The 16111-nt window shown below is 37.4% G+C and overlaps 1 protein-coding gene across 1 annotated transcript in view; it reads right to left on the reverse strand.

Moving 5' to 3' along the window:
• The window catches only part of VWA8 (von Willebrand factor A domain containing 8), a 202253-nt gene that overhangs the window by 49574 nt on the left and 136568 nt on the right, over positions 1-16111 (reverse strand). Inside the window, exons 30-35 of the mRNA XM_069880696.1 lie at positions 9824-9940; positions 9283-9347; positions 9058-9183; positions 8326-8435; positions 6148-6302; positions 4193-4394 (exon numbers count right to left, since the gene is read on the reverse strand). Of these exons, the coding sequence (XP_069736797.1) occupies positions 4193-4394; positions 6148-6302; positions 8326-8435; positions 9058-9183; positions 9283-9347; positions 9824-9940 (775 nt within the window). The remainder of the gene's footprint in view (positions 1-4192; positions 4395-6147; positions 6303-8325; positions 8436-9057; positions 9184-9282; positions 9348-9823; positions 9941-16111) is intronic.

Consider the following 16111-nt stretch of genomic DNA (forward strand, 5'->3'; position numbering starts at 1 on the left):
TATAAACAGGTGGACCAGATGATATGTTGAGGCTATTCCTGTAACTGTGTGTGTTATACTAGATGTTCTTCCAGTTACTGTTACACTAATAAGGACACACACCCAGTAACAGACTGATAGACTGTTATTTTATATTCATAAGAAGAAAGTGCTGAGAATCCAAGTAAACATTTGCTCTCAAGTAGCCCTCATTTCTAAAACCTCGTTTTTAGAATAACATTAATACTTATTTGCTGGATTTTACATGATCTTGTCTGCATTTATATTTTGTGGCCATACATCTATTTGGCAGTCTTTTGGGAAATCATTACTATGTTTCTTTTCAAGCTTAACTATTATCCTGGTTTACAGTTCCTATAAAACCTAAAGGAAATTATTTCTCTGCTTGTTGTTCCTGGAACAGTTTCAGTAATACATACTGGAGTACACTAGAGTTTGGCTGAGTACTTTGAATTATTAATAGAAAAGAAAAGCTGTGTGCCAGAATTGACCAGTTGTCCAAGGAGATGGGAAAGAAAGCAACAATATATAATAACTTCTCAAAGGCAACGTAAGAATTAGTGCAAGAAATTCAAGGGGCTGCTACACGATTTTATGTAATAGCATGCCTTGCTTCACTATACCATCTCCCAGGAAAGGATACAAAAGACTTACGAATGAAGCCTTATACAACTTCCATAGGTCAATAACTACAGGGTTCCAATTCCAATGCAGAAACAAGAGCCCAGACAACTCATCAAATGTCCAAAGGCCACCATTAATTATGCACTACAATCAGGAACACGCAGCATTAAATCACCAGGGGATCAAGACCATTAAGCAGACACTGGTAGCAGTTAAACGTGCATTCAATTAAATATTCTGTCAGTTAGTGAGACTGAGGCAAACTCCAGAAAAAACAATTGCCTAGCAGAGAGGGCTGCAAGTACTGGTTCTCAAATAGGCACAGTAAGGATTTGTGCCTTTACAAACTCACCTTCCAAGTGAGTACATGAATGCATGTCTCTCTTCTTCTGCTTTCCTGTTTACACTTGGAAAAGTTTTCAATTTATGCCATAACAACAGCAATACTAGGTCCCTCTAATCTAGTATCCTGTCTCCAAGAGTAGCGAGATGCTTGAAAAGTGTAAGAACTGGGTAAATACATGTGGTATTTCCAAGCCACCAACCAGTACCAAGCTTGGGGCTTCTTAAGCTGAACATGGTGTCTATGTTTTTATGTCCATGTATTTAGTAACTTTAAATGAGTTTGTCCAGTTTCTTTGGATATCATGTTTCAGCATCCTTTGGCAAAGGGTTTCACAGGTTGGTTCTCTGTTCTGTGAAGAACCACCTCTTTCTGTTTGTTTTGATGAAGTTCCTACCAGCTACCTTAGCTGCCCCCTATCTCTGGTACAGATTGTAAAATTGTTGCTTATTCCACGTCTCCAGGACATATATGTTATTGTAGAACTCGCCCATACACTCCTTTCCTGATCTTGTCTCCACATGCAGGAGATCTGGGCGAGGTAACCTTGCTTATCCTTGTTGCCCATTCAAGTTCAGTCTTCTCTCACCTTGAGATGGAGAACCAAAACTACAGAGTGTTAAGGACACACAGATTTACACAACACCACAAATGTGTTCTCTGTTTTTTCTCTGTTCCTTCCAAGTAATTCTTAACATTTTATTCACTTTTTTTGACTGCTACTGAGCTTTTAACTCATATTTTAATGAAACTATCTATCACAACACCAAAATCATGCTCCTGAGGGGTACTGGTCAGCCCCATCATTTTAAATGTAGAATTAGAACTCTTCCCTCCTTCTTTCATGTACATTATACTTATCTGTACTGAATTTAATCAGCCATTTCTATTGCAGTCAGCATTACAGTCCTTCTGCAATCTTTCATGGTGAATCTTTTCTACTGTGAATAATAACCAGCAACATCAGCAAAAACTGTCACCTCACTGTTTATTTATTTTCCATTTTTTTTCATGACCACGCTGAGCAGCACAGGTATCTGTAGGATTCCATTCATAGCTCGTTCTCCACTAGAAAAACTGACCATTAGCTGATAAATGGAAATGTCTGAAATCCTGAACAGAAAACCTGAAGTCTCGCTCAGGTCCAATTTAATTGTATCAGTAAGGTCATATTAAGCATGATTCAGTTAAGATCAGTTTGGGTAATTGATAAATTAAAACATCATTTAGAAAAGAAAAATAAATGATAATGTTCTTCAAGGCAGCCTTAAATCTTAATGGACATAGACCACTGTAAAGAGCATACTTCATAAAATGTCCTATAAGTTTAGAGCTACCAATCACTATTTATTAATATATTTCACCACAGTTGTGGAAAAAAAAAAGTTGTATCTCTTGTTCAGCAATACAACAGCTATAAATTAAACTGATTGTTCAGAGAGAAGGCATTTCTCAGGCAGATACTTTGCTCAGGTTATTGGTATCCAGAATTCATGAAAAACATCCTGTGGTTTTTAATTATATCAATCTATCATTATGAAGTAGCATACACCACAGCCACTTAAAAGACTCCTAGAAATAACTGTCAAGATTTCAATGTTAAGAATCATTTGGAAGCAATGTTTCCCTCCCTCACTCCCAAACTGACAAACTAATTTTAACAAAAACTCACAAGAATTACCTTCTGATTTTTTCGTATCCACTTCAGAGACAGATTTATTTATTTATTTATTTTTTACCATGAAGGCCTTAAAAAAATGGCTCAGTCTGATCCTTCAGCAGTTTCTAAAACATGCCAAGATTACAGCCTGGGGTGGTATAATTGCTTCAAAGATCATCATGCTCACTTTAACTAAGTTTTACGAAGTTTAATCTTTTTAAAAGGTAACTTTTTCTGTACAGATGTAGATAACTATAGCTTTCCATCCTGTTTATATCCTTGACTTTGCTTCTTTAGTCAAGTAAATGTTTTATCCTTTTAGTAATAAATAAAAGGATTTCTCTACACAGAGAAGTTAATCTGTGTTAAATGAGGGCAGACATATTACATCATTTATTGTGTAAAGCGGAGTTAATTTGGAATAAAGTGTTTATTCTGGGACAGGGAGTTCATGTACAGAACAAATCAGGAATAGCTTCTTGTCCTGATGAATTTAAAAAGCCTACGATTCTTCCATATACGAATATTTTGGTGACTTTCTCTTTTAATATTGACCTTTCCTTGGAGATTTCTAGAGGCAATTAACGCAAAACTCACAAAAGCTGTTATTTAGCACTAACTGGTGCATTTTTATTTATTGGCTGAAGAAGCTAAAGATACAATGATAACAGAAAGCTTGGCATGGCAGCATAAAAATTCTGAAGGTCTGTAGTCTATACCTGCATTATTAGTGTACAAGTGGAGGATGGCTTTGCTCTATGCGAATGTTGCCCATGCAACATTCTCTTGGACAAGAAAATAACTAAAAAGCACGGGACTCTTCTCTTTGGAGTGAAGGCAGATCCGAGTGAAGTTTACAAAGTCATGAAGGTGATAGTTAAAGTTATTCACCCAACCCTGCATTGCATGAGGGGCACCTGATAAACCTGGTAGGAGATCAGTTCATCACAGAGTAGTGAAGTTGTGAGCTTGCTGTGGAGACACAAAGGGATCAGACTAACTCTTAGACAATATAAAAGGAGATTTTAAGGCTAAGGCAGGGATATTCCCTGCAACATACCTCCTAACAAAACAACTGCAGATGTTGAGAAAGCATGAGGGAAAGACGCAGAAGTAGCTAGGCTCACATGTGCTCCTGAAATAACCTCTCCTGTTTGCCCTGAAAGAGACAGAATACTGAGCTAGATGGACAACAGGTTTGTCTTATCACTGTGTGTCTGTGTGGCACCAAGCAGAGGTTGGAAATATTGGTGAAGGCCAGCTGCTGAACTGGAATTCCTGTAGCTGGTTCCCAGTGTGGACAGAGGGAAATTCCATCTACCGGCATATTCACAGTGTAGGTAGCCTGGTAATTCCTCAGAATTATAATTCAGCATGTTAATAAGATCCAAACTAATTTTAAAACTGAGTGCAACTAAGCTCATTTATCCTCAAATGCTTTCTTTGTGGTTTCTGTGATTATTTTTTTTTCAAAAACATTCTGGAAAAATTCATGAGTAAGTGCAGTTCACAAACTAAAAACAAGTGTGTACATTTGGTGCAGGACAAGTATATGAACCTCTTACCTTTTGGGTAAATGTCTTTCAAAGGCACATCTCCAGGTGCTAAAATTCTGACTATTTGATTAGAAGCCAATAAAGTTACACAATTGCTTTGTTTTGCAGCTCCTGTTTTCCTCTGGGATCCATAATAAAACGAATCAGAAGGAGAAGGACGTTTGCCACTCAGAGAGGAGTTTCTTTTCCAGCTATACACTTCACTGGGAGACTGCAAGAGAGAAGGAGTCTACTGAAAAAAGAAGGTTACTAATATTAAGCCCAAGAACAAACATTTGTTGATGAGTTCCCCTTGTTATCTATAATGATTCCAAACCAAATGTGGCTACTGTGGTTACCTTTCATGTCACCACACGACAAGGAAAAGACTTGGATTGCTTTGTCATAAAAAACTCCTATAAGGGTGAAAAACAACAGATCACCTGCACAAGTTTTAGGAATTGCGACTCTTTGAAGACCTGAAGTTGAACCAACTGTTTGTTTTTTTTTTTCTCATGTTGAACCAGCTACAGAAAGCACTGAAATAACCTAATGCAGAATCACACTGTGTAACCAACTATTAACACAGACTAAGCTTCCACTAATGCAGATAAACGGAAATAGATATTTCAGTAATAGATTCCAAGCTAGGCATAAAGGCTTGGATTTAGCACCAGGTTTGGAGATGTAAATGTAGGTGTCCATGTGCAAGCCAGGTACTTCATGTCCCACTACAGTCAGTATCACATAAAAAATAAATCATTTTATCTTGAAGAAAGCTTCTCCACTTGGTCTGCTGAGCACTCCTACTGTGAGTAAGAGCTTAGACACCTTTACCATACTGTACACCTACACCATTAACACTAAACACTGAATCCAAAGTTTTGTCCCACTACCCTGACACTCACAGTTAGCACTCCTTCTCTGACATTCACATGGACATTTAAAATCATGTATAAGGAAAGTCTGGGCCTCAGTCTAAATCAGGGAGAGCAAAATGCTTCATCAGTGCTGGCACTGAAATGTACCTCTTTAGTACTCCCTTCTCTAAATTACCTGCCTTTTCCAGAATAAACTCACATCTACTACAAATAATATGTATATTCAGTCTGGTAATATAAATCCAAATCAAGTAATACTCAAAAGCTAATTGCAAAAACAGGGAATAACTTATTGAATAAAACCTTTTATTGAATAATTTTGGATTTCAGAGTATTTTCTTCCATCATTTGGCTTTCCCAAAACTTATGTGTGTTAACAGCTAAATTTTCTAATTTGCCCCAATTTTTTAAGCAAATATGACATAGAATTATTTATTCCATAAGTACCACCCAATATATGTTTCACTACCTAGTAAATACAAACAAATCCAAAGAATTAAACATACTGCTTTTAATTTCCTTGTGTTTACCTCTACTCCTTGCAACAGCCTCAGCTATTATACTGTTAAGTTGTACATTCCTTTCTGGTCCTTTTCTATTTGCATCACAGGAGTGAGCACAACTACATGCAGTATTTACATTTAACTAGATTATTAAATAGTGACAGGGCTGTACAGTTTTGTTATAATTTTCTGTATCTTTTTTCTTAACTCTAGAGTCTTGCCACCTGCTGCACACTGAGCAAAAAGGTCACAATGAACAATCTAAAATGATACTGATACCCTTTTTCTCAGTGGCTATATTGAAGTAAAAATCTATAAAAACTCAAGATGTCAAAAACATTCTTCTTGACAGCACTTTTCAGAACTTACCTACAATGAATTTTGTCTGTGCTAGACATTATGTTGTCCAATTTTTTATTATTTCAAACTCCACTGAAATCCTGCTAGCTTAGACTACTCTATCAAATGGTGCACACTACATGAATTTGCCATTTACTGTCATTTCCTTCTTTTTCCATATCCTTTGGTAAGCAGGTACTTAACCGGTTACAGAATAAATGAGCACATGTTACTTCATTGCATAATAATGCTGAATATTTACCAAGAGGTCTGGGAAACCAATAACAATAGTAGCATAACTATGTTCATCTGAGAAAATCCTGTTGGGGGAGCTGATCTTTTGTCCCACAGCTGCACTGAGGTTTTCTGAAGATAGCTGGTCACTTGAAACTGCATGCGGCACAGACAGTTCTGACGCTAAACAGGGAAATTAAACAAAATGAATGTCATTAAATCCAGTTGCGCAATAGGAAACAATATTAACTGTAAGAGTGCTGAGCACTGATCATTGCTATTACTTTGAGGGTAAAACTACTAAAAAGCAGAAGATTTCATTACACTATACTTGCCACACAGAAAAGAAGTCAGGAAATAACGTTATTTTTGTAACGTTAAGTACTTAAAATCAGGAGATACTAGCTTTGTAGTTGCTTATATCACTTAATTTTGCCCTCTACTGTGCAAATGAGGCAAGAAGCCCATGGAATAGAACAGCACGTGATCGTATTGAAGACTGTTATAATGCAAATGCACAAAAAAGCAAAATGTAGGTTTGCACAGGTAAATGTCAACATGACATTTCTTGGTAACCATCTTGCTGTCTTTGCAACATCATTTGCAACACATTTCTGATAAATAATGGTTTAGTTTTCTTTTTGTTTAAGGTAAGGAAAACAAGATTCTATTCTGTGCAACTGTAACAGCCCTTTCCCTTGCCTCATATTACCAATACAGTCAGAACTGCTGTCTTCAGTTCTGCAGCACACACTGTTTCTACCTTCAACAGGCAGCCTATCTCTTTTAACTGAGAGTGGGAGAAAAGCTTCCCTCCCTCAAAGGATGAATGGGCTACTGGTTTGGGTCAGTGGCAAACCCACACTGGTCTACGTTTTCCTAGTTCTCCTGCCACAGGTTCTGCCTCAGAGAAGGAGAACGGGCTGAAGATGTTACGTTCAGGGTTTGCTGGATGATTTGGAAAAATGTGGAGAAGTGATATGATAACTTTTTAGATTGGAAGAGAAGAAATAAGATAACAAATGATAAAAATAGCACAAAAAGCATGCAGCAATAAACTGTCCACAAATACTTTGAGATTGGTAACTGTAATAACATTTCTACCCATCTGAGGAATGATACCCTATAATGGTTTCTAAATAAGGTAGTAAGAGGAAGGAAACTACTGTGCTCTGATGGAGCTTGATAAGTTGATAGAGTAAACCATACAAGAGATAAAAATGATCCTAGATACTTAAGCTGAGGTTAGTGGTTTGGGTACCTAATTTGTTGCTCTTTGTGTAAAAATAAGCCACATTTGTTATTTGTCAATAACATTTGGTTACACTGTTAATTTCATTCTTCATACTTATGCTAGCCACAAGGGCCAGGACAGAACCTTTCCCTCTAGCAGATATAAAGTGGTTTGTCTAGTTTTTAACTTTGTCTCCCTAAGACACACAGGAGATAGGCCAGAGACCATAGTCTGTTAGGTGGGATGCAGATGCACTTCCAGCATTATTAAAGGAGGTAGACTAAAGAACTTGTGCACTGTGATCAAAGGCTTTCAGGGTTGAAAACGTCATCAAATCTGAAGACCATTCAGAATGATAACCATTGGAGATTTCTGCCTTCTTCTGTAGCTAAGACATGCCCCGATGCCTAGCACCACCTGGGAATTTTACTGAACAAATTTCCAGTATCTTTTAACACAGCTTGGATGGCTTCAATGGCCTCCTGTGCACAATGTGCAGAACTTCAGGAATTGTGACTTATGACAGTAGGTTTTTTGTATTTTTCTAAGTGTTGGAAAACGTCTTGTGGCTCATCTGAATGTATGCAATAGACCTGCACTAGCATACAGAACTGGACTCTTTAACATATTTGGACCCTTCTGTTCTTATGTTCTATTTCCTGCTTAGTTGTTTTTTTCCTTTTTCATTCTGTATTGTTTATATGCTTCCCGAAAGTCTATGACTGAAAGTCTTAAATGCTGCAATGAAACAAAGATGCTTTATTCAACAAACTGAAATTTGAGCATGGAATTTGCTATGCTTTGTGAAAAGTTATTATTAACCTAACATGATAAGGGGAGGACAAAAAGAGACTCAGAGTGAAGGTTACTCAGACCTTTAAAGTACAAGAGCCTTGTTTGTGCAGCTGCAAACACAGAAATGATTAAAAAAAAACAAGAAGAAAAAGAACAAGCCAAGTTTGCATTCAATACCTGTTGTTAAGCCAAATCCCATGTCGGCTGGCTCTTCACTCAATGCATACAGCTGGCAAACCTCACTGTCTTCAGCTTCCATATGGGCACGCTTGGTTAAAAGAAATTTCCTGTAAAGTGCACGCATTTATAATAATTCCTGATTAAGCTTGTAACTCTAAACAAGGACTTTTATCTTCTGAAATAGCAAAAACAGTCTACATTTATATAAACAAGGTTATCAACACCTTCTGCTAAAACGAAATATGATGTTCTAAACATCTATGAGATAGGAACGGGTAAGCCAGCAAATGGCAGATTGGTCTTCTGGTAACTATTTACACATGTTTATTATTTGCTGTGTATTTATAAACATAAGACAGCAGAGTAATATTTCTTTCATGTGACCAGGAAAGCAAAGCAAGCGGGCACTAACTCTGGACAATATGGCTATATATCCAAAACTATGTCCACCAATATTCTCACATCTAAAGATTAGTAAAAACAGTACTAACATGCATACAATCAGAGCCAATATAGATTTTCAAAGACATTCATTTAAGATGGCATATCCTGTTCATTTCCTACTCTAAAGCCTAAATGCACTTTCATCAGAACAAATTTGCATCTTAAACACCAACTGTTTAAGTCTAGCCAGTCTCACAAACTGCAAAAACAACTCTGAGATCAGGAGTGAAAACTCCTCAACATAAACAAGAAATAATACTATCAAGAAAACCAGGCTTAACTAACCGATTTGTTTTGTTTTCTACCAAGAGCCATCGGTCTTCAGCCACAAGGAAAACAGATTTCAGATTGATAGGAAGTGAGATGGTATGAGTTTGACCCTCTAATACATCCAGTACAATAAGGCGGTTTCTGTAAAATTGGAAGCCAAGAAAAAAGTAATCATTTAGGGATGTACACGAGGAGATTTATTATAAATCAATATAATACAAGGATATAATTTACTCTCACCCTGCTTCTTTGTAGAACACCAGCCAGTTTTTGTGTGAAAACTCTCGGCACATTTTGTAGTTGCTCTGTATAAAAATATGTCATACAGCAATTAGTGTTTGTTAGTTTTGTCCCACTGAGTTTCCTTGACTCCCCTAAAACCTTACTGCAGTTTTCTTTTATTTAGAATAATCCACAGCATTAATTATCTCTAACTAGCCCGCCTTGTCCCAAGTCATACAACTGTGTCATAACTGATTTCACTATTTTGGAAATAATCCCTTGCAGCAAAACATTCCATTGTTCCCAGTCCTAGCTCCCAAAAGGGACATTTTAAAGCTACATATCCTCAGACAATACAACTTATTTATATTTTTCATATCACTATTGCATAATAATGCTATTTCATGTGCAAGGCACTTAAGCATTCATAAGAGTAAACAAGTAAGTGCTTGCTCCATAAACAAAGAAAGATAAATGATTCTGAGGATTTTTTTTTCCAATATTGAACGTCGATTAAAAAAAAAATCTTAGTATAATAGAGGCAGGTGCCATTCCTCACCATCTCTTCTTTGCTGCCCCACCAAGATGTTCTCTTAGGAGACTCTTGAGTATCTGGTAAGAGCAAAAGTCGACGAAGGGCACCATTGTTTGTATCCAGCAACAACACAACATTGCTCTGTAAATGAATAAGCAGAATCACATACATCTCAAGCCCATTTAAGAGACTACAACAAATCTATCTGAAGCACTTTTGCAACTCTAGCAACTTGGACATCTTGAAAAAGGTGATCTAGATTTTGTTGGAAAATGTAGGATGAATCTTCTCGGTTTACTTCAAAGCTCACAGAGAAATTTAATCACAGAGGTTAAGTACATGCAAAAAGGGCTGGAATGATATTTCAGTTGTTTTATCTATATATCTCACATTAATTTCTGCAAAAGTTTAGGAACAAGACTAATATAGTTTACATGTCCAGGCTGTAGACATCTACAGGTTTTGTTCCATCAAGTCACTAAAATATTTCATTTCTGGGTTAATACTTTCTATGTATTACTCCAAATTACTCATTACTTACGAAGGTGAAAAACTGGTGAGAGAAGGAATGGCTCCGTATGTTCTAAGTTCATACTTCTGATACTATGGAGTCTATTAAATATGTGTGTGTGTGATAATCCTTCTGTGACCTGCATGCTTAGACAGCTTACAGTGGCAGAGGTAGATGGGCAGCAGGATGACTTGAGGATGGAGATCAGAGGTAGATAGGATACTGAACAGAGTGGTGCAAGTGTCCTTCACGTATCGCATGCCAAAATACCATATGCTAAATGTTGAACTTCAAATTTCTCTGTTTGTACTCACAGAATCATTGAGGTTGGGAAAGACCTCTGTGATTGAGTCCAATGCCCCTAACTTTATGCATGATGTCAAATGATGGGGGCATTTTAAACACTTCCTTTTACAAAGTACTGTGGTTGCTCCTAATGTGTTTAACTAAGAATTTAACAGAACAATCATTCAGAACTAACCTTACCTGCATCAAATGAAATTTAAAAAGGTACAAAAGAGTAAGTTAGTTAAGCCTTGGGTCAAATTCTTTGTTTGCCGCTCAAGGAAATGTTAGGTTCTGCAAGGACATTAGGTTCTGCAAGGACTTACTAGAAGTAAACTGTCTATGTACAACATTGGCTATAATGCACGATAGATGTTAAGGGAATAAACCAAAAATTCCCACAACTCAACCTAAATAAGACAAGTAGAAACAATCTGAGTCACAGAGGTTTCGTATTTTTTGGGTATGCTTCATACTTTCACTAGGATTATTTGGGAGAATTAACTTTATTTAATAGTGACAGTCACTTGAAACTAAATATGGTAAAGCATTTAAAATATTACCATGTTATTTGGAGCATTTGGGGACTTCAGCTAGAGTTCAATACCTCTAAAAAAAGAAGTTTGCTTATGTATTGCAAACCAAAATTACAGAAATGTGGTTCAGGAATAAAAATTAGGGCATTTGCTTCAGATTTGGGGTTTCTGCCATATTTTATTTATATAATTCAGCAACAGCACCACTGAACCAAAGCAATGCATTAGTGTTCCACGTGAGATAAAGAACACATATGAATCAATTACTTTCCTCCACTTAGGTTTAAATTTATGAGAGCAGTTGGTAATATAAAAAGCTTCTCTAGTCCACCCCTTTTGATGTTAATTGTTTCCTTCTGTGCTAAGTGACTGATGTATATTCTGTCTGTGTTTAAGAATAGATTTTTGCGTCACTTGCGAACGCATCCAAGAGCAGCTTTGGCAACTCCTCAAGTGGGCTGGGAAAAGACATTGGTGTGCAATTCCACTGTGTTTGTTCTTGACTGGGAGAAAAGTAACCTTTGGGTGACCTCCCAACCCCAGTGTCTGGAATTTCAAACTCTGGACCGATGCAATAACCAATCTCGTGAAGTGGTGTGCCTTTATTTTTAGTTACTGCAAAGTTTCCCTCTCCTTACTGTTGTTTTTATTTTAGCCAGCATTTTCCTCTTAAAAGTCCTTAAATAAAACAGGGCTGTGATTTCACTTTGCTGGTATGGGAAGTTGTTCCTTATGGTCTCATGGAGAGAGTGGAGAGTTAGAGGGAGAAATACACACAAATTTCAGAGTGGGACAATACAAACAATTTAGTTTAACCCTCTTTTATTCTTCTCAATGTACTCATAGTTTCACGCTTTTCTGGCCTTGAGGTTCATGTCCCGAGCAAGCAGGCAAGCTTGCAAACACCAACTCTCCCTAGCAGTCAGCTTCAGTAGAGGCTGATCCTTAGCTTGGCAGGGTAACCCCACTGTCCCTCTCTTAGCCTCCTGCTCCACAAGCACCTTTTCCATTAATGCCACTCAAGGACCTCTTGAGTAATAGACACATAACAATTCTGACGCTGTAACTATTAGGCATAGATATAGACATATCATATTGCTCCTTAGGTTCAAGTGAATAAAAACTGTGGAAGATTTATGGCTCTGGGCTTGAACCACCATGCCTTCAGAAGTGGGAAATGTGTACAAGCACATTACTGGTGTTCCGTTTATCATGAGTGGTGTCTTTAAGATGATTTGGGAGACTTGATTGTACTAGAGATTTCAGGGAACTGAACAGCAAATAGAACTGTAAGTGTTGTGTTTATAGAAAAGGAAAACCTACACCTTTTCTACAGAAGATGCACACCTTTCTATACAGAAAATGAATGGTGTGCTTTTAAGGTGTGCTTATAGAAAAGGAAAGTCTTAGATAAGATCAAAACCCAAAAGACATAATTTATAACAACGTCAACTAGTTATTGAAAAAATACACCTTTTTCTCCTGAACACATAGCCCAGAATAGCATCGGGACTAGAGGTTTCAGATGTTACTACTAGTAGGTTGTGGGTCCTTCCATGCACAGGTCCCCACTTGTGTTTCAGGCCAGATCACGTCTCTTAAAAGATCCTTTTAAAGGATATTTGTTGTCTTCTACATGCAGTGAGCGAGGTGGATCTCTGTATCAGCTTCTGTGCCAGATTCCCTCTCCCCCTTGCTATTGGAGAGCTTTGACAAGGAGCTTCAGCAGCACATGGGGCAGATAAAAGCCCTTCCCTCCCTTTCTACCTCACCTTCCTGACTGAAAAAGATAAAAACAGGATTAAAGGATGCTAGCAGGACACTGACTGGGCAAAGCTCATTGTGCTTCTTCAGGTGGACTGCAGGCTACTCTGTCAGTCCAGTTATAGCCTTTCAATAGTGCAAAGTACTTACGAGAAAAAGATGGATGCATGCAGTTAATTTATATGCAAATCAATTCTCTGTGTGCATTTTCCTTCTATAATCCCACATAAAATCAGGCATAAAGTTATCAAAACTCTTTCCAATCTGTATTTGCTCTCCTTCTGAGAAGTAAAAGCAATAGTTGTAGAAAGAAAAAGAAAAGTGAAAAAGAAAAGTGAAAAAGAAAAGTGAAAAAGAAAAGTGAAATAGGCATGCATAAAGCTTTACAGGAAATAGGGATATGGGGAAATGGGAAACAGAGCAGAGGACAGAAACAATGGAGGACAGAGCAGAGGCCTTGCTGGTTTGGAAAAATGAATGGAATTCCCACCTTACCAGGAAATGACTTAAGATTTCTGAAGAATTTTTTCCAAGTCTATCAGTTTAGTCTGAACAAAAAGATAGAGCCAAAACCGAATGCACTCACTGAGACCAACGCCCACTGCTCAGAACAGAATAATCTACTTTTTCTTTCAAGAAGATATAAAGGTGGCTTAATAGCAGATAGCTCTCTGACTTGTGCTATTAAGTTTGTTCTGGTTTTGGCTGAGAGAGTTAATTTTCTTTGTGGTGGTTGGTGTAGTGCACTGTTTTGGATTTGGGATGAAAATCATGTTGATAAAACACTGATGTTTTCAGCTGCTGCTAAGCAGTCAAGAATTTTTCAGCTTCTCCTGCTGGCCGGCCAGCAAGAAGGTGGAGAGAACATGGGAAGCTGGCAGGGGACACAGCCAGGACAACCGACACAAAATGGCCAAAGGGATATTCTATACCATCTGACATCAAGCTCAGTATATAAACTGGGAAAGTTTGCCGGGGCAGAGACTGCTGCCCAGGTCAGATATTGGTCATTAGGTATTGTGCACCACTTGTTTTGTATATTCCATTATTATTATTCTCTCTCCTTTTTGCTATCCTAATTAACTGTCTTCATCTCAACCAATGAGGCTTTCTTTTTTCATTCTCCTCCCCATCCCATGGGGGTGGGCAAGCAAGTGGCAGCATAGTGCTTACTTGCCAGCTGGGGTTAAACCCTGGCAAAGTTAAATCTCTGAGGAGTTTAGTTTTAGTAATATTTTATTTAATAGGACAGGAAGGAATGGTAATTTTTCATTTTATTTCACTGGAGGGCTCTGTTGAACCCAGATGGATGTCATCTGAGAAATAAATCACACAAGCTTATTTGAAGAGCCACAATATCATCATCTCATCCTTTCCAATAAGGTTATCATACATTTAAAACTGTTCTTTTTTACAACTTAGTCAGAAACACTAATCTACAGAGACCTTTATTAAAACAAAAAAATGGGAAAAGTCTTTAGCTTTTGGTATTGTCTAATTAATGATTGTACTATTTATGAAATACCAGCTGCCACGTGGACTTTTTAAATTTGATATATGCAACTTCTTATTTCTACAAATATTGTTAACACTTCTTGGTCTTTTTGGCAAATACATATAAATGAACCTCTAAAGCATCACATACATTATTTACATTACTTGTTTTTCTTGAAGATCTGTTTGAGACACTCTTGGCACAACTAGTTAGCCCTTGGAGCCTTCCCAAAATACAGATGTGCCACTAATCAATTTGTCTTAACATGTGAATGATGCAAATTCTGAAGTTACGGCTGCCAGTGACCTTAGTAAACCTGAAGGGAGATATCCTGAGTATATGACAAAGCTCCTTCTTTAGCCAGTGGAAAGAGAAAGGCACGTTCAGAAGGCAATTAATCATGCTCTACCTTAATTGGAATGAACTACTTTTGCAGACCACTTTTATCCTCCCAACAGATACAGAATATAGTTGGATTATTAACTAAGACTATGTGTCTACCTGCTAACATCAGTAATAATGGATTTAATTTCACATAGAGCAATATCCACCTCACTTCACAGGTGCAAAGAAAGCACATGATTTCCCCATGGCTCCACTGCAGGAAGAGTCGGGAATAAAGCCTAAGCTCTAGGTGGAAAAATTAATCTATTTAAGAATTCCTCCTTTGATTCAGTAGGAACTAGAAATGCAGAGATCCTAACATATGAACCCTAACATAAGGAAAGACAGCAGTGGCTGTGAAGAGTACAACAGCAGCATTCATATGACCTGTGCTTTGGTGTCTCATTCAAAAAACAATCCCAAATAAATTACTGATGTAGTCCATGGATACAAACATGCAATACACAAGAGAATCCTTTTTCATCACTTTTTTCTGTGCAAGATGCTTACATGAGTCTCTCAAGAAATCTAAAATTACTTTTCAATGGCATCCTAATTGACTTTTTGCAACCAAGTTTGAAGTTTAATGGAGTTTATTTCCCCACTCAATGAGTAAGAGTTACCTTAAGGTTAACAATAAGTAAGAAGCCCTAAGATGATGCAAAGCATTCATAATATTGTCATTCTGTACTATTTTTTCAGTAGCGTTACAGGCTTATTTTCAGCCAGGATTGGTTCACCTGTAGAACTTGCTAAGAAAGGTAAGTCTGAAACTGGCAATATTCAACCCTTACCAGAGAAAAAAAAGTCAGGTTACAGCTCAACAGAAGTAATCTGGGAAGGGGCACTGAGCTACCATAGTCTCTCCGCAGAACAAACTTTATTTCAGTTTAATTTATATTGTCACTGAAAAATACATTCCAAGAGGATGGGCAAAACAAGTCGCAGAGTCAACTATTTAAAGCTTCATGGATGAACCTTTGATAAAGACCAGTGCTGACACCAAATGCTACTGAGATCTAGTTAAAACAAAACTATCAGGACAACTATTTTCACAGTAGAAATTTCAGAGACTTAGAAAACAAAGAATAGTGACGCGCTTTACATTAAAAGGTGTGAGACATTCTAAACATTCTTATACGTGAGACAGACTGCCATCTGTTTTACAGTTTCCTGTACTGACTTTCCTAAAAAAGGCCAAGGATGGTTTAGAACCAAACAAATGTGTTATGTGCATCTCAAAATAGTCTATATGATAATTCTACAGCTATTCAAGACAACTGCGCAGGCAATCATCACAAGTAGGTAACATCAGAATCATGTTTTTTCCAGTTGGA

Source organism: Phaenicophaeus curvirostris, chromosome 1, assembly GCF_032191515.1.
Source record: "Phaenicophaeus curvirostris isolate KB17595 chromosome 1, BPBGC_Pcur_1.0, whole genome shotgun sequence".
In the NCBI taxonomy this organism is placed as follows: Eukaryota; Metazoa; Chordata; class Aves; order Cuculiformes; family Cuculidae; genus Phaenicophaeus; species Phaenicophaeus curvirostris.